The sequence below is a fragment of the Myripristis murdjan genome, chromosome 3, assembly GCF_902150065.1.
Source record: "Myripristis murdjan chromosome 3, fMyrMur1.1, whole genome shotgun sequence".
NCBI lineage: Eukaryota > Metazoa > Chordata > Actinopteri > Holocentriformes > Holocentridae > Myripristis > Myripristis murdjan.
In genome coordinates, this window is record NC_043982.1 from 45065358 (window position 1) to 45085201 (window position 19844).

A 19844-nucleotide genomic window follows, 5' to 3' on the forward strand; every position below is an offset into this window, starting at 1 on the left:
TTCTTTCTTTTTTTTTTTTTTAAGATAAGCTGAACCCTCATTTGGGATGTTGCCAAGGTTTCAGGTTCCTCAGACTTCAGTCTTGGTGAGACTTTGCCTGCTCTGCACTGCATGAACCAGGCCAAACTCAGCCTGGCGAAATCAAACGTGCAACCAGACATGAAAAAATCTTGTTTGGTCCATTACAGGAAGCAGTGGCTGTGCAGCTGGGCGGAAAATCGGCGTTACAATCACCAGGGGTGACCTCGGCTTTAAGGTTTACAACTGCAGTTTCCTACACATTTGGCTCTGCTCGGAGACTTATCTTGCAAGGGGCAAGCTGATTTATCTTGGATTAGCTGAGTGGGTTGGGGGCGTCAAGTAGTGGGTGTGGCTTGGCCAACCCAGCCAATCTGAAGCAGAGGATAGCCCTGCTGGGAGGGGCCTAGAGGCTCCACCCCCGACCCTACCGACCAACCAGCGGAGGAGGTGGGAGATGGAGGGAGAAACGTACAGACACAAACAAACAAAGAGACAACGTAGTGGAAGCAAAACGAGGAAAAAACAAACAGGACAACAAAGAAAGAACAGAAAAAAGGGAGAGTTAAGGTTGGCTGTAAACGATCAGAAACAAACCAAATGGAGAGAAAACTTTGTTGTCACGGGGGATGGAGGGGGGTTGTGGTGCGGAGGAGGCGGGGGTAGGGGGGTAGAAAGGAAGGAGGAAGAGAGGTGGGAGGAAAAGGAAGGCAGGAGGGAGCAGGAGCTGGGTGATGTGCTTTCACTCTGAAGGCCTAGCACCAATCTCCATGAATGGGTCACAGTAAGACTTCTGAGATTAACATGTCTGTGTTTACGGCTGATATCTGGTCATCGCTCTACTGGGACTCAACTCTATGCCCTCCTGGATCCCCAGTGGTGGTACGACCTTTGACCCTCCCACTATGGTCAGGAAAGTGGTGTCACACCAAGGGACGGGAATCAAGAAGTGGTTCCAGTCGGAGGCGTATACTTCCGAGATTTAGGATCATAGGCCTCCTTATCAGTTCCTATTATCCGTGCCGGTGTGGAGGTTTTTCAACTCCCAGCACTGGAGAATGGGAGATACGCGGGCGGTGCCTCCATGTTTTCCCTTCTCTGGGTATCTGTGGAGGTGCTCCGTCATTCAGGTCATGGATCTCCAAACAGAGTTGAATCGAGGACAGCTGGACTTGTTTGTAGCTTCTCCAAGAAGTTTCACTTCTCAGTTCTGACAGACTGGTGGGGAGTCCCAAGACAGACTGGTTCAACCTCCAGGACATTCAACCGTTCACTCTTGACCCCTTGTGACCCAAACCACTGCCCTTCACCCCTGGACTCAGGTGACCCTAAAGGCTGAATTATGCTTCCACGTAGGAAGAGCGTACGGGGGTTGTGCGAAGCACGCATTTCCTACGCAGCGCGTGTGTGTCCAACATACCTCTGCAAAACACACTGAGCAATTCTCCTCCCACCAACGTAGACCCTGTGACGTATGGTCGCTGCTCTTCTGTACGTCGTTGTAATGGCGAGAGGACGAGTCGTATAGGTGCGGGTACTTGCGCACCTCCTCGGCCAGGCGTTCTTCCGCGAGATCCAGCACTCTCCAAAGTTTTCAAACACAACCGACACAACAGTTGTTTTAAAAACGGCGCCGCCGGCCGGCACAACAACAGGATGTGATGCCGGTTGCAACGAAATGCCGGAAATGATGTACTTCGGCGGACCAATCACAGCTCTTGTGGGGCTGCGTAGGGTCCGCGTAGTTACAATTTTTGGGAGGCGCGCGGCAAGGCTCTGCGGCGGTCGCACAACCCCCGTAAGCTTTGCACAACCTCCGTACGCTCTTCCTACGCGGAAGCATAATTCAGCCTTAACAACTGTTGTTCACCCTCTGGAGCCAGGAGACTCTGACGACCATCCTGGAGTCAGGTGTCTCTAACAACAGTCGTCACATCAGGGAGGAGCACCTACGATCCAATGACCTGGAGAACGTCCCCACACGGGTTAAATACCTGGACCTCCCCACCAGTCTGTCAGAACTGAAGAAGCTTCTCGGGTGAGAAGTGAATCGTCTTCAAGGATCTACAAACAGTCCAACTAAACCTCGAATCAACTCTATATGGACCTTCTCCAGATAGCTGGAAAAAGGGTCAGTTTTTCATTCAAGTCCGAGCACTGGAGAAGGGGAGATATGCAGGCATGCCCTGCGTATTTTCCCTTCTGCAGACAGAAAACAGGAGCAGGAAGACGTGCAGGAGGAACCTCCATGTCTTTCCTCCTCCTGGTGACAGGATTTCAGACACTGGAGAGGGGAGATACAGAGGCACTGCCTGTGTATCTTCAGTTGTGTTGATGCTAAAAACCTGTGTAGGCCTTTTTATCCACACAAAGAATGATCAGGAATCAATAGGGGAATCAATAAAAAATCAGAGTGATATGCAGAATTGATAACTGCTTTGATATTGATAAAATCTTATCAATTCTCATCCCCAGTCACACCATAATGTCTCTCATGAGCTGAAAGTTAATCTCCTCAGTAAGTCACCAGGTTGATCTCCTCCCTGAATCACATCCCCTTTCCTGTGTTCGTCCTCTGTTCGTTCTGACAGGCTGGCTGAGACAAACACACACAGACTGTCAGCACATGTAGCGCTTGTGTTTTTTTTTTTTTTTTTTTCAACTGCCTCCGCCTTTTTCACACAGAGTCGTAAGCGCTCACTCCTCAAAAAGGACTCGATCCATTTTTATAAGCTGAAAACTGATGAACTTTTTCAAAGAAAAGACCTGTTTTTCCCACAGACTGTAAATCACATGGGCATAAAGATATGAATTACTCTTAAATCCCCCACATAATGTTCTTGGCCCCTAATGTGACTCTTATTAAACCCTGGACCCCCACTTAACACCACATTGCCCTTAATTGTTAATTATGGAATTGTCTAGGTGTCACACTGGTCAAGTAAATTCAAGGTGATGATATTAAAACCTAACACTGAAATAATCACTTGCAAATATTTTTGTGCCGTAGCGATGAGTGTTGAAATTTGAAAAAATTCACTGGATTCCTTTGAAAAACATGCAGGGAAAAGGCAATTCGAAAATTGGGACAAAATGACCGAAAAATAATATTAGGGGTGAGACTGCATTCAGAAACCTTTTCACAAGCATTTAAACTATTCCTCATTTTGCTGGAAGACCCTCAAGGACCCCTGGGGGTTGAAAACCATGAGGGCACATCACTTCCCACCCATCATGAGGCCTCTTAACAGCGCCAAACAAACAAACAAACAAACAAACAAACAAACAAACGCTACATGTGCTCACACTCGCTTCCTCAGCTCATCTCTCTGCTGTAGCTTCCTGCTCTGCTGCGATCTAAAGTCACGTTCTGTTGTTTCTGCTCTCTCTGGCCTCGACATGCCGTCCTCTCAGGTCACGTTCACAGCTTTGGGAGCCTGGACCTGTTTTTTTTTTTGTGTGTGTTTTTTTTGTATCCTGTTTGCCAATTATTCTGCTCTTAAATGGATGAAAAAAAAAAAACACGATGACAAGATAATTACATGTTATCAAGTTTTATATCTTTCTAACAGCCACTGCAGTCCTCTAGCATCCACTCAGCTCTGTTTGTTCAATTATCTAGGTTTTATTTAACACGCGATTTTAATCATCGCAGCTTTTTTTCCCCCACTGCAACCTATCAGAATCCACCTCGACAAATAAAGAAATCCATAGTAGGGGGACAATCAAAAGCTAAAATATTGTGTTTTAGTGAACCGTTTTATGCCCCTCGTCATGTTCACGTTAGGGGGCGGAACAGGAATCCTTAATTTGAGATGAACAGTCACATCATGACAGACAACTGCTCTCTACCCATGGTGTCGATCACGAAGATGAAGTTCATTCTGCTGTTGTGCTCAGTGTGTGTGTGTGTGTGTGTGTCAGCTAAATGCATGAAGCTGTTGACCATACGGTGTGAAAGTCCTGATGTGTGGCTGTGTGTGTGTGTGTGTGTGAAGAGGAAAGGGCTCATGTGGCTGTGGCCTACCCTTGTTGCGCCTGGACCCCGCGTGGCTTGGCCGTCCTCCCAGAGCCAGCAGGAAGCAGGGCGGCTCGGCGGGCTCGGCCGCCTGGCTGAATATCTGCCCGTCCTCCGGCGAGAGGGCCTGGTCGATGTGAGGACAGTCCTCATTGGCCAGAGCTGCCTTGGCCGCCTCCCCGTTCACCTTGGGATCTGGAAGCAAACCTACTGAAGATTTCAGTCACATTTTAGTTGAAGTGGTGCTCACAAGGCGTAATGAGGCATCATGGGCACATTATACACCCAGAGTGCACTTCATCAGCTCCGCCTGTCCAATCCAATCCAGTCCAGCTGTTGTGCCATAAAGTTTCCTCTCCTGCTGCCTATAATGCTCAGCTTGTCTTGTTGTCATGGTAACAGAGGTGTTCATTCACTTCTATGTTTGGCATTGAGCTCATAGTTAGTGCTGCACTTTACTGACAGCTGTTTCCACTATTCTGTCCCCCCTCACAGTATATAAATAGGGAGGACAAAAAATTAGAAACACCTCTCAGTATAATGTAGTCCAGTAGCAGACCTCTGCAAACTACAACCTCAGTAATAAACACAGAATTAAAGTGACACATTCTGCACAATGTCAACACAAACTGAACATATAAACTTTGTTAAAAGGTGGAAGTTATGTCAGAGCTGCTGAGCTGAGCTGCATCAGACTGGACAGCTGGAGCTGAGGAGGAGACACTGAGAGTGTGTGCATGAAAATGATTGACAGTTTCATATGATAAACAAAATGCAACAAATTCAAACAGTGGTGCATCTGCAGTTATTTTAATTTGATGCTCAGTTTTTCAACGAATCAATTAATCATTTAGTGTGTAAAGTGTCAAAAAAGATCTCCTTAGTTTGAGAAGAGGAAACAACACACTCCCAAAGTATTAATTTTCCAAAAAATATGAACTGAGTAAAGAAAAACAATCTAATCATTGTAGAGATGTCAGTCAAACTAGAATCAGACAAAGTTTGGTGTTGATACTTGAGTAAAAAATGACGAAAACGATCGATGGATTCTCAAAATTAAAATTGATTAATCTTCTGTCCATTGACTTATCAATTCATTAACTAATGGTTTCAGCCCTAATAATGTGTACTGTATTAAACTGCACTTTTAGTACAATGTCTCCAAGTTTTTGCACATTAAATAATTGTTCAAAAAGAGACTCACTGACAAGACTTCCAGGGTTTGCTAGGCCATGTGTGTGTGTGTGTGTGTGCGTGTGTGTGTGTGTCCTAGCTTTCATGTGCCATCAGTCAGAGACGCAGGAAGGTGAAGTGTGGCAGCTGAAAATCTGCAGAGGAGCGGAGCTGAAACTTCGGGGCGTCGAAGTAAACAAACCATTCTGTGTTTTGATGGGATATTTGACTATTCACCATAAAAACTCTAAAGGAAAACTCCAGTTTTTGGGGCAAAAAAAAATATGCGTCCCGCTCTGCAATCTAGCTGGTATCAATATTGGAAAAACTCTGGTCTTGACAAAGACATTGAGCAGATTTTGGACCAGTTGTGGACAGATCCAAGAAGCCTGCACAGAGCACACTGAAAGAAGTCAAACAGTCACGTCTCCCGGCGTCACTCAGCCTTGAAAAAGGTCTTTTTTTTTTGTCCCACAGGTTCTGTGTCTTACAAAATAAAAGCCCACAGCTGCTTTAACACAGCACTGCAGCCTGGAGCCTCATAAATAAGCTAGCATGCATTGTACTTACACATGCATTTTTATCCCAGTGTCTCTCTGGGCGTGTGTGTGTGTGTGCGTGTGTGTGTGTGTGTTTTGCTACACTCCACTGTGTCTGAAGCAGCATTTAGCTAGCAGGACTTATGCAACAGTGCGTTGTGGGGTCGATGCCCGCCGCCCTGCAGCAAGGCAGCGGCTGCTCACACAACATCGCAGCCTCTCATCAATAAAATCTGTTTCTTACCATCACACGTCGGTCCCGTTTGGAACCGATGGGTGACGTAAGACCAAAATGTAGGTTGGTTACCCAGCCAGTGGTAGAAATCCAGCCCTGTGTTGCTTAGACACCGTAGCCATGACAACATGCAGTGGCACAGGAAAAGACAGAGGGAGGAATGTAATAAATAAGACAGGAAAAAGCGAGAGTGCGGCTCCGTCTGCCTCTCTCCTCTCACTCCGACTCCGAGTTTACACTCACAGCAGGCAGATGCCTCATCTTTACATGTGCACTGTGAGGAGTGTGTGTGTGTGTGTGTGTGTGTGTGGAGAAATGTGCTCACTACCAGCAGCATCAAACACACAGTCATGTGGGATTCAGTTAGCAGAGCAGTTTGACCTGCTGGACTAAGAAACCATTTGATGTGTTTATCAATGAAGTGACGCGGGAGCACGTCCGCCGTGGAACATAAACACCCCGAGGATTTTCACAGCTGGAGACACTGGCCAACAAGAAGACACACAACACATTTTCCAGATTCAAGTCCTAAATGTATGAGAAAAAAAAACTCGGAAAGAAGTTTTTTTTTACTTGTTTAACCCGATAAAGCCATTTGTATCATATATGATACACATTTTCAATTCCGTTTTTCATTTTCAGTTTAATCAATACTTGACCAAAATACTGTTGTATACCTTTGAACACTTCCCCTGTTCACCCTGGACCATACCATTGGCACTTCAAGTACATATCATATATCATACACCAGAAAGGTTGTGTAATAACATATTTTTGAATTTTTATTTTTTATATATATATTTTGTTATAGGACTAAATAAAGGGTTCAATTTCAAAAAATTGGAATTTTCTGCCAATTCTTTCATAGTTCAGGCTTTATAGGGTTAAACCTATAACATTTAAAGTTATTAGTTATAGTTAAAGTTATAGTTGATATTAGCCGTCTTTAGTTTTTTTTTTAGCTGAGATTATGAAGTCACAAATGTACAAGAAAAAACTTGGACAAATAGTTTTTCTTTTCATTTTCCTGTAGTTGATGACCTCATCAATCTACTTTGCCACGCGTGTTTCATAAGAAGGAAATCCCTGTGATTTAAGACCAGAATCACAACATTACCATCAGCATCTGGACTTTGAAGAGACATTTCCATGACTTCAGAAGAAAACACACGGATTTCCAATTTCTTTCTCATAAATTTACGACTATAATCTTTGAGAATCCAAATCTGTGACTTTGGTTTTCGTCTGCTTGCTTGCGGCTTGTGAGCTCGGGTGACCAGACGCACTTTCTAGCCTCCTAGTCCCAGTTTACTTTGAAAAACAACATAGACACTTTCATCTCAGCCAATGAGATTATTTCATTCAAGAAATTAAAAACATATTTTTTCATCAACATAAAGAAAAATGGTCTGTAGAAATATGGAGTAAACCTAAATTAAGAACTTATTGCCTCATAAAAAATACATATGAAGTAGAAAAATATGTTGAACAAAATACATCCAAAATCCAAAGATCCCTCTGCGCCCAGCTACGTTCCGGCACTTTACCTCTGGCCATAGAGATGGGCAGGTGTAGGGGTGCACCTGAGGAACAGAGACTTTGCCTGCGCTGTGATTTAGGACAGATTGAAAATGAGATTGATTTTATGTTCCTTTGTCCTCTGTACGATGAGCTTAGACATGTATTTTTTGAAAAAATGAGATTGTTATTCAATGGTTTCTTTTACCTGGATGATTATAAAAAAACTTGAATTATGTTTCAGAACAGGAGTTTTTCATACAGCTAACTTTATTTGGAAAGCGTGGGAAAAGAGAAAAAATGTGCTGTACATTTGATTTGAATTTGGTAATATATACAGTATGTAGTCCATATGTGCAGGTAGAAGTGTATGAATGTTTTTCTTTATTTTATCTGTTGTTGTTTTGTTTATCTGTTTACACACTATGCAATGCTGTTTGTCATGTTTAGTGTCTTATAAGCCCATGCGGGTTGGGCACCTTGAGTGCACGACACTTAAATAAAAATTCAATTCAATTCAATTCTGCCTCAGAGAGATGTTTTTTTTTTTTTTTTTTTTTGTTACAACTAAATCTCAGATCTGCCGGACTGAGGGACAGTTTGTCCGTCCGTCCATACAGGTGAGGTCCTGGATCCCTACCTGGCTTGCTGAGGTCGGGTCCTTCCTCCTGGGCCGCCAGAGGACAGGTGTCGCTGTTTGAGCCCGGCGGGGCGCAGGTGTCGCTGTGCAGGCTGCCCTGAGGCGTGTTCAGCCCCGAGCGGCAGTAGTTGGCGACACCCGGGTGCGGCGCGCGGGGGATATGCTTATTCTTCTTCTTTGGTAGTTTTTGTTTGGCCATGGCCAGGGAGTAATACATGCCAAAGTTGTTGACGATGACGGGCACGGGCATGGCGATGGTCAGCACCCCGGCCAGGGCGCAGAGGGCGCCGACGAGCATCCCCGACCACGTCTGGGGATACATGTCCCCGTAGCCGAGGGTCGTCATGGTGACCACGGCCCACCAGAAGCCAATGGGGATGTTTTTGAAGTGCGTGTGATCACTGGCACGTGGATCGTTGGGCTTGGCGCTGATGCGCTCGGCGTAGTAGATCATGGTGGCGAAGATGAGCACGCCGAGCGCGAGGAAGATGATGAGGAGGAGGAACTCGTTGGTGCTGGCCCGCAACGTGTGGCCTAAAACCCTCAAGCCGACGAAGTGGCGAGTCAGCTTGAAGATGCGAAGGATCCGCACAAACCTCACGACTCGGAGAAACCCGAGGACGTCTTTCGCCGCTTTGGACGAGAGGCCGCTCAGGCCCACCTCTAAATAAAACGGCAGGATCGCGACAAAGTCAATGATGTTCAGAGTGTTTCGTATGAACTCCAGCTTGTTGGGGCAGAAGGTCACGCGCATCAGGAACTCAAAGGTGAACCAGATGACGCAGACGCCTTCGATGTAGGTGAGGTAGACCACAGTCTCTGTCTCCAGGTAGGTTCGCGTGCTGTTGTCCACTGGATCCGTGTCGGTGAAGTTGAAGATGGGGTTGAAGGCCTCGTGGGTCTCCAAGCAGAAGGTGGTGATGGACACCAGGATGAAGAACAGGGAGGCAAAGGCCACCCACTGCAAGAGAGAGAGAGAGAAGAGAGAGAGAAAGAGTCAGTATTCTCTCTACACTGATGATTATTGTGAGACTGTACTCCTTCCCTTTGTGATGATCCAGTGTGGCTTTATAAACCATGACCCAGGGCCAGTCAGCTGATCGGTCACCCCACATATCCATTTAACTGCAAACAACACTGAGGCCTGGTTCATATGAGAGCGAGGTCCGGCTGTCGGCCCTCATTTTAGATCTAAATCCGGTCAAATTCACACTCGTTACGGTTCTTAAAGTGACAGGTCACCCGAAAACAACATTTGACCCATAAAACATTTTGACTCTAAGAATGTAGGTCATGCTACGACGCCGTATCGGGGCCACTGAAGGGGAAAAAATGGAGCCATGGGAGGGGGGTTAAGAATCCAAGAAAAAGTTGGATATTCTCTGAAATTAAAGTGGTACATTTATGAGAAAAAAAAAAAAAAACTCAAATTTATTGAGAAGAAATTGTTTTTCTTTTACTTTTTTATGGTCAAGGATCCAAATGGCTTCACTTTGCTGAAACTAGTTCTTGGTTCCTTGACCAAAAAAAAATAAATAAATAAAAGAAGAATTAAATGTAAATGTGCCATATTGATCATGTGGTGTTTACATTGAACACAGAGAAATCTGGTTATCCTGTCCCTGTATATCCATGCTCAGTCTGGTATCCTGGTTACTGATGACTGCAGGCGCCTGGGATGTTCACAACACAAACCTTTAATCTGATATTCCTCTGGAACTGATAACCTGAGATTAATTTGACTGCGGCTGCTCAAAACTTGAGCTCGCAGCGAGCTTAGCACTACTGAATGACAACATCACGTCGTGGATTTGGTTTATCCACTTTATTGGCAGCAACGAGAGAAGAGACCAACAGGAAATAGGAAACATGTCCTCAGTTTGAGTGGAGTCGGGCTGCTGCTGCCTCCGAGGAGGACGAGGAGCAGAGGATGGAGATGCTGGTGGGACGGGGTCGCCATTATGGAGCTCAGAGATTCTGGGTGGAGAGAAAATTTGGAAAATTAAATCAGAGCCGCTTCTGTTGTTTTGATGTTTGCTCGTGTGTTTCTTTGGCATTTTGCACCGTGACCTGACTGGCTCCCCCGGTGCATGCTGGGAAGCCGGCGTCCTGCAGCCTGTTGTCAGACCTGAACAGGCCAACATGTGGATGCTTCCTCCCGTCTGAACTGTCAGGCAGATTTAACTCTTTCATCACTGAAAGACAAAACTCTGTCTCTTCGTGGCTCCAGAGGTGAGACACTCTCGCTGTTTGAGTTTCCGTTGCGTCGCCTCGTCGGCGCCGGCGGTTGGCAGCCGTCACAAACCAGGATAAGACGTCAACATGCAACAGGAACCTGGTTTCTAATAAAAATGTGAAAAGGTAGCACATCCCAAAGTTTCAACTCAGTGAGGAGAAAATGCTCCCAGGTCACCTGTTGACCGGCTCACATCACTTTAGAAAAACACACAGCGAGAGGATTTTGTCCTCTTGCAGCTGAAAGTTTGGGATGTGCTTCCTTTTTTTTTTTTTTTTTTTTTTGAAGATTTCGGGTTTAGCTCTCCACTGAGAATCACACTGTTGAGGTGCAACTTTTAGCTCATTTCCACTATAAAGAGCCGTGCCGTGAAGGGCCGTGCCGGGCTGAGCCCAGCACGGCCCGGTTTGGCCTTGGAGTGTTTCCATTGCTTATGGTACCAGCGGGTCGGCGTCATAGAATTAGAGAGGCGCGCTCGTTGCCATGGAGTTGTTATAGTAACAAGAGGAGCTGTCAGTTGTTAGCCTACATTAGTTTTTTGCTACTTTTTTTTAATGGACAAAATCTTGTTTGAATAAAAAAGCCACCGGTCGGCGTCAGGCGGGTCGGCCATGGCACCGGGTGGCGGACCGGCCGCGGCCGACCCGCCTGACGCCGACCGGTGTGCTCTGCCATCTGCGCTTAGTGGTCACATTTCCATTTCCATTTGTAAGAAAAATGTAAACTAGGCTACACAACAGAAAAACCCAACAAAAAACTCAGCAAGCAAATCAGTTTCTTCCATAATCTCTCCAGAAACTAACGTTTGTAAATAACAGCCCACTGGCTGAAGGTTTAATGGTTGACACTTGTCACTTGTCAGTTTGTAGCAGCCTGGTTAACTGACATTCTAACGGACCAATCACGAAGGAGATCATATTTAGGCCCGCCTCCGCGGCCCCGTTCTAACCGGGCCAGCACCAGATGTCAAACCGGGCTGAAATCTTTCACAGTTGGTTCCCGGAACCAAGCGGGCTGCTGGAGTGGGAATGAATGCAGAACCGTGAATTTCACGGCACGGCGTGGCACGGCACTATAGTGGAAAAACGCTATTTCTCTTCACACAGTTTCCTGGTTTCTTTCAGAGAACAGGATCTGGTGTTTACATGCACAAACACAGAAACAGGATCATAACCGGGACACATTAACGCTGCAGATTCCTGCTTCCTGTTAGAAATGGGTTCACTGCAGCTTTAGATGGAGACCAAAGTAATTAATTTTACCCAGCAGATGGACAGTAATATCATACATACAATACCCAGCTTCCCTCCTCAATATCAGCCTGGAGCACTTTGTGTACGTGTGTGTGTGTGTGTGTGTGTGTGTGCGTGTGTATCAGCATGCTACTGCCCACTACATGCATTCATTAAGCCAGGGGTGATTTTCACGCTAATGGCAGAAAATGCTTTAAGGGAGAAAATATTGCTGCCGGTGCTTTCCCACTGATGGTGTTTGTATTAAATAATTAGGGTGCGTTTCTGTTTGATGACACTCGATCCAAAACAGGAAGTACTCCTGTTTGTGGCGGGTGTGTACGCTGGCTGTAAGATGTGTGCCCACAGAAGAAAACTCAGATATTCTGTGAGATTAAAGTCACAAATTTATGAGAAAAAACTTGCAAAATCGTTTTGTTTTTAATTATTTCTTTTGAATTTAGTCTCAGATTTCTTTTATTCTCTCTGAGTATTACCCCAAACTGGCCAATCAGAGCAGAGATCTGTAAATTGGTTCTTACAGACGTCCAACAGTTGATCACAGAATTAAATATCAGCATCAGCTCAGTAAAATATCAATAAGACATAAATTATATTACAAACATAAGCATTATTATGGATCCCACCAGAGTTCTGGGCAAGACAGACACGCCCACCAGCGCTGTGATTGGTCATAAAATTTGTTGGCCTGTCGCTCATTCACCAGAACAGGCTCGACATAATCCCTCGTCCAATCAGCACCCTGACCTTAACCCTGTGGGCGGGTCTTACCCAGAACCCCAGTGGGTTTCATAACAGCACAGCGGGGGGTCCAGCAGTTAAAACTGAGCAAACACACACAACAGGAAGTCAGGGCACTATAGGGCACTATCCAAAGACAAGTGTGTCCAATAATTTCCAAACGAGTCTCATCTTCAGTGATCAAATTTTGTGGGATGAGATAATCCCACTTGTTTCCAATGCAAATCAACTTGTTTCAGGAATTTTTTTGAACTGAGTGTATCCTACTGACTGATTGGCCTCATTCTGCCTCGTTTCAACACTTTTATACTTGATCCCAGAAAAAAAAAAAAATCAAACTGAAACAAGTGACTCTGCACTGGAACAAGTGGGATTATCTCATCCCACTGGCACATACATGTATTTTCTTAAACCTCAGATTTGCAAACTAAAGATGAGACTAAATGACTTGATAACGTGGAGATTTTTTTTTTTTTTTTTACAGTGCACTGACTTGGTCTACCCTGACAGAAATATGTTTCCACTGTAAGTATACTGCCATAAACCTCAGTTACCCAGATTTACAGAGGCAGGGTTCATAATCAGATTAGTATTATTATATTATATAAGTATAAGTATCATTTTAGATGCAGCTTGTATGGCATCGGCACTCTTTCAGTTTTAATCTGCATCGAGTTCATCACATAGGAGGCTGGTGTGGTAGAAGGCTGTACCATCCGTGTGTGTGTGTGTGTGTGTGTGTGTGTGTGTGTGTGTGTGTGTGTGTGTTGGGGTGTTGGGCATCATTAGTAACATCGTAATGCACTGCAGTCACTTCTTCCCTCTCAGCCTAATGAACAGCAAATGCTTCCCTATAGTTGTAAAATGAGTGAGAGTGTGTGTGTGTGTGTGTGTGTGTGTGTGTGTGTGTGTGTGTGCAAACAGGCTGGTTTGCTGGTGTAACAGAGACGAGACGGGCGGCTGAGCAGGAAGGCAGGAAGTTCAGAGGAGCTCATTATCGGGCTCGTCTGAAAAAACGGACGCAGCACGAAGGCGTCGCGGCTCCTCGCGGCCTCGTCGTGACGCACGAGGGTTTTCAACAACACACCAGCCCATCTGCTTATAGATCTCCCAGCCAATACTGATTATTAGTAATCCAGGACGCCGATAACCGATATGCAGGGCCAACGTTCATTTGTAGTGAATTTGAAACCAGCAGCGTCATAACGTGCACAATCAGAGACGAGAGGGAAGACATTTAGCAGCTGAAAGCATCACCTGAACATTAAAAAACAAACCACAAAAAAGATAAAACTGCAGTTAGAACGATTGAAATAATCAGTTAAATGATGCTGGAGCAGATTCCTGGTGTTTTAAATGTTTTCAAATTTTTAACATTTTCAATCCAAGTAAAACTGAAACTGACACTGTAAACTTCTGTCCGCAAGGCAGGTCAGTGAAGGCAACACGCTACAACTTTCAGACGAGTCTGTCTGCCTGACCCCTCTCAAAAAAAAGAAAAAAAATAAATCAATAAAAACTTGATCATAAAAAATTTTGTCTTTCCGTAAAACTAAATTAAATACAAATCCAATGAAAAGGGAAATTTGTAACCATATTAATCAGAAACGTGGCTCCGCCCACTCGCTTTTGTTCCAGTTTTCAGACAGAGAGGCGGTCAGTCAGGATTACGATACTGATTACTGAACGATTCTGAATATCAGCCCCAATACAATCGGCTAGGACTGATAATCTCTGATCAATCCCTTTAGGAGATAATCTGGGACATCTATATTACTTTTCATATTATTATTATATTTCAGAGTATTATCAGCAGCACGAACAGACGTGATGGTGTCCATATCCAAACTGCCCACGTCAGCCGTCTGCAGCCATTTGTCTTCATGTAATTTCAGCATTCACTAAGAAAATGAATTCCCTAAAAAGACGTGCATACAGCGAGTGAGAGTGGCAGCTGCTTGAAAAAAAAAAAAAAAAAAAAAAAACCTGCCTCTCCGGTTTGTTTTTTCTTGAACTGAAGACATTTTTTTTTCTCATAAATCAAGTGGCCTGCACATCCACATTTCTTTTTTGTTTCTTTTTCTTTTTTTTAATCAGCAGTGATTGAATACATTTTATCTTTTGTGGAAGAGCGCATATCTCTCTTTGATGACTTATAAATTTATTATGTGAGCTTTTGATATATTGACTAATGATAATTCACCTGATTTTGACCAGGTGATTGGCTTGAAGCTTGAATCAGTTGTACACCTCAACCAGTTCAAATCTTTGATTGCTGATTATTTTACTCATAATTGTAACTGCTTTTAATTTTGTTCCTGTTTTATTCTGTTTTATTCCCTGTTTTTTCTGTTTTAATCCCTGTTTTTATTCTGTTTTAATCCCTGTTTTATTCTGTTTTAATCCCTGTTTTATTCTGTTTTAGTCCCTGTTTTATTCTGTTTTTGTTATTGTATTGTAATTCCGTATTGTTTTTATGGTTGTTGTACATTCGGCATCATTGTAAATGAGGGCTTGCTCTCAATGATTCTCCGAATCCAAATAAAGGTTGAATGAATGAATGAATAATAATAATGATAATGATGTGGTAGCCTGAGAAAAGACTGGAGTCAGAAACAGAAGTGCACTTTGAGATGCGATGGGTTACTGTGATAAAGTGCCAAAAAGCATAAAATTCATGAAATTCAGCCTATAAAATAAAACACTGCATAGTGATCACCTGGTGCTGAAGCCACACACACACAGCTGAGTCTCCCAGCTCCCAGAAGGCCGACATAACCCTCAGCCTCACAACAGTAATAACATTAAAACAAAGGCAAAATGTGATGCTGCTCTGATTTTGGGTTGGATTTGCCTGTTTTCATAAAAACACAATAATTTATATTTTAAAAATCACATTGGTTAGCTGAAGTGTGTGCAACAACAAACAGGCAGAGCTGGACTCAAAGAAGAAGAATAATACAGAGCACAGTCTTCCCTCCCACACACACACACACACACACACACACACACACACACGCACACACACACACTGGTAGATGAAAGCATGTCACGTTCTCTTATACAACACCTGTTTGCCTCCCTCTGCCTGCCTCTCTGTGCTCACAGGAGTTTGGCATTCATCTCCCAGCAATGTGTGTGTGTGTGTGTGTGTGTGTGTTCTCTATCAATCAGTCCAACAATCCATCAACCGACCGATCAATCAGGCATTCAAGGACGTACAAGTAAGTAAGATGTGAATCATTTTCTCCTCTTTTCTCACACATCAGTCATTTTCCCGCTGAATGTGGCCGGTGACGGACAAACTCCTGGTTTCACAGGAGGAGGAGAGAGAGGAGATGATATCAGATAGGATGAGCAAAGACAGGACCAAACAACATGATAAACAAATCAACATAATACTTGACAAGACAACTGACAAAAGACAAGACAGAAGACAAGAACGACAAGACATAAAAGATAAAAGAAACATGAAAAGAGCAGAGGAGGAGCGACTGTTCAGGCGGTGGGAACCAGGATCGCTGAGATCATGCACTGCAAAAACGCAAAATCGATTATTTGTCTTATTTCAAGTCAAAAATGTCTTATTTCTAGTCAAAATATCTCATTACACTTAAAATAAGACATGATCACCTCAGAAGTAACTTGTTTTTAGACAATTTTCACTTGTTTCAAGTGAAAATTCACTTGAAACAAGTGAAAATTTGCTTGTTTCATTGGCAAAATTTGCCAGTGGAAAAAGTGAAAATTCACTTGAAATAAGTGAAAATTAGCTAGAAACAAGAAACAAATTTTGCCAATGAAACCAAATTCAAGCAAATTTTCATTTGTTTCAAGCAAATTTTCACTTGAAACAAGAGACAATTGTCTAAAAACAAGTTACTTCTGAGGTGATCATGTCTTATTTTAAGTGTAATGAGATATTTTGACTAGAAATAAGACATTTTTGACTTGAAATAAGACAAATAATCTTGGTAAGATTTTGAGTTTTTGCAGTGTGAGAAATGATTTTCAGACCCCCAAACCGGGACCCTTACATGCATATGACACTTTTATGCACAAGCTTTTGCGCACAACATATCTGTTTTCATCAGGATGAGGGACAATCAGCACACCTTCAGCACCAGAGACAGGACAAAGCCTCAGCAGGTGAAAAAATGTTATTTCTCCCAAAATCCACCAAAATATAGTTTATATGAAAACCGTATAATAACACTAGTAAACACAAAACAAGGATTGCATTACTGTAATATGACATACAGGACAGGCCAAAAGTTTGGACACACCTTCTCATTCAATGCGTTTTCTTTATTTTCATGACTATTTACATTGTAGATTCTCACTGAAGGCATCAAAACTATGAATGAACACATGTGGAGTTATGTACTTAACAAAAAAGGCAATTTTCCGGACTGACTGACCTTCATTTCTTAAAGTAATGATGGCCACTCGTTTTTCTTTAGTTAGCTGATTGGTTCTTGCCATAATATGAATTTTAACAGTTGTCCAATAGGGCTGTCGGCTGTGTAGTAACCTGACTTCTGCACAACACAACTGATGGTCCCAACCCCATTGATAAAGCAAGAAATTCCACTAATTAACCCTGATAAGGCACACCTGTGAAGTGAAAACCATTTCAGGTGACTACCTCTTGAAGCTCATGGAGAGAATGCCAAGAGTGTGCAAAGCAGTAATCAGAGCAAAGGGTGGCTATTTTGAAGAAACTAGAATATAAAACATGTTTTCAGTTATTTCACCTTTTTTTGTTAAGTACATAACTCCACATGTGTTCATTCATAGTTTTGATGCCTTCAGTGAGAATCTACAATGTAAATAGTCATGAAAATAAAGAAAACGCATTGAATGAGAAGGTGTGTCCAAACTTTTGGCCTGTTCTGTACATTATCTGGACAGAAACTCTGGGCCACGCCTCTTAATCAGTGACTTCAGGTGTTTCAGCCCCGTCCCCACAGGTGTGTAACCTCCAGCAGCAGCCCTGCAGTCTGCCTTCACCAACATCAGTGACAGAGCGTCTGGTTCTAAAGAGCTCACTGAGTTCAGGTGCTGCTGGAATAGTGATGGAACAGGAAGCCACCGCTGCAACAAGTCAGCTGCTCAACTTTCTTCCCTCCTAGATATTCCACCATCAGCTGGAAGTGGGATTATTGCAGATATTCCACCATCAGCTGGAAGTGGGATTATTGCAAAGTGGAAGCGTTTAGGAACCGCAGCGACTCGGCCACCAGGGGGCGGCACCACGTAAAGTCACAGAGCGGGGTCGCCGAGCGCCGAGGCTCATAGTGCGTAAAAGAGTCCGACGCTCTGCCGCCTCAGTACCTGCAGAGCTCCAAACCTCCTCTGGCATCAACATCAGCACAGAAACTGAGCCGGGAGCTTCATGGCCGAGCGGCCGCACACCAGCCTCACCTCACCGAGCACGACGCCGAGTGGCGGACGGAGCGGTGTAAACGTGTTCTGTGGAGCGACCAATCAGGCGTCTCGATGTGGCGTCTGAAGGACGAGTCTGGGTTTCAGATTTTTAAATGTTCAGATTTGTTCAGATTTCTAAATATTATACTGACTGTAACGTTAGCCTGACTGAATGCGTTTCTGAGGTTTTTCAAGGTGCATCAAGCACGACGTACTTGTTGCTATGGCAACAATCATGGTTTCCATCCCTCTTGCTCTCTGCTGGCTGTCAGCAGCCTCAGCCGCTAGTTTGCACAGCAAAGCTCAAGACAAACGCACGGAGCTGCTAACGAAGCGCACGCTCAAACTGAAGTGTGTTTGGAAAGGTTCTGGCTGCTTGCGGGACACGAGTCTCCGTCCCGGCCCGTCCAAACCTCCTCCTGCTGCCAGCTGGCTGTCTCTCCTCTCAGATGCATGTCAAGAGCAAGACACAAACGCATCTGTCAGTGGACCCAGACCTGCCAGTGGTGCTGCTCTAGTGTATACATTGCTTGCTGCTATTTATCATCTGTTTATACTGTAAATTTGCACATTGCCCACATCTATGCACACTGGTTTTTTGGTTTTTTTGCACATTGTTTTTTGCACATTGGGTACTTGGACCTTTAGATCTGTAGTGTCATCTTTTATTCTTTATTTTTTATTTATTTAATCTTGTACTCTGTGGATACTGCTGAAAACTGTGAATTTTAAAAAGTAAAGTAAAAAAAATAAAAATAAAGTATCTATCTATCTATCTGCCCGTCCCCCGTCAGAGACAAAGGAGAGCTGTCTCGGTTTGGGAGCCGCAGCTCGAGACTTCGCTTTGACGTCGGTTTCCTCGGTTTTAGTTGCCGAGACTGAAGTTACTTTCTGTCCTTCTCCTGTTGACTCTGCTGGCTCTCACATGTGCAGCCCTGACACAGAGAGGCTGCAGCTCCCGGCCTCGTGCTCGCTGACTGAGGGCAGCAGCTGAGCTCTGGACGGAGCTCATGACAGAGGCCGATACAGCTGATTGTCTCTGGGCTTCCTCTGTCTGCTGCGGGATCAGACACACACATCTGCACTCTCAGCATGGCACTGCTGGTGATGAATGAAGCGCACACACACACACACACACACACACACACACACACACACACACGTGGCACTGCAGTTTCTCCTTACAGGGTTTTTTCTCCTGAATCGGTGACGCTCGAGGAGACGAGGTGGGAGAAGGGACAGATTGTTCTAAACTTGGGGGACCAAAGAAAGACAGAAGGACAACATTTCTCAGCAAACAAAAAGGACAGCTCAGTCAAAATGTCTGTTCCCATGTGTGTTTATACATCATGTACTGCAGGCAGGGTCGTGGATTTATTGCTTCTGCTGGGCCGGTCGATCCTCAAATCCTCAACAACACATTTTACCAGAGAAAATCTATTAGAGATGCACCTGAACCCAAACCCATATTCTGCAAGTCATGAAGTATGGCTTCCTGATTTATAAATTACCCATCCAAACATTTTTTCTAAAAGTTTGGCTTTATATATCTATATCTATCTATCTATCTATCTATCTATCTATCTATCTATCTATCTATCTATATATATATATATATATATATAGATAGATAGATAGATATAGATAGATATATATATATATACAGCACAGGCCAAAAGTTTGGACACACCTTCTCATTCAATGCGTTTTCTTTATTTTCATGACTATTTACATTGTAGATTCTAACTGAAGGAATCAAAACTATGAATGAACACACGTGGAGTTATGTACTTAATACTTAATAATATGAATTTTAACAGTTGTCCAATAGGGCTGTCGGCTGTGTAGTAACCTGACTTCTGCACAACACAACTGATGGTCCCAACCCCATTGATAAAGCAAGAAATTCCACTAATTAACCCTGATAAGGTACACCTGTGAAGTGAAAACCATTTCAGGTGACTACCTCTTGAAGCTCATGGAGAGAATGCCAAGAGTGTGCAAAGCAGTAATCAGAGCAAAGGGTGGCTATTTTGAAGAAAC

General features: G+C 43.9%; 1 protein-coding gene across 1 annotated transcript in view; it reads right to left on the reverse strand.

Annotated features, from left to right (window-relative positions):
- The window catches only part of LOC115357257 (potassium voltage-gated channel subfamily C member 1-like), a 43029-nt gene that overhangs the window by 9608 nt on the left and 13577 nt on the right, over positions 1-19844 (reverse strand). The window contains exons 3-4 of the mRNA XM_030048677.1: positions 8142-9102; positions 4046-4243 (exon numbers count right to left, since the gene is read on the reverse strand). Of these exons, the coding sequence (XP_029904537.1) occupies positions 4046-4243; positions 8142-9102 (1159 nt within the window). The remainder of the gene's footprint in view (positions 1-4045; positions 4244-8141; positions 9103-19844) is intronic.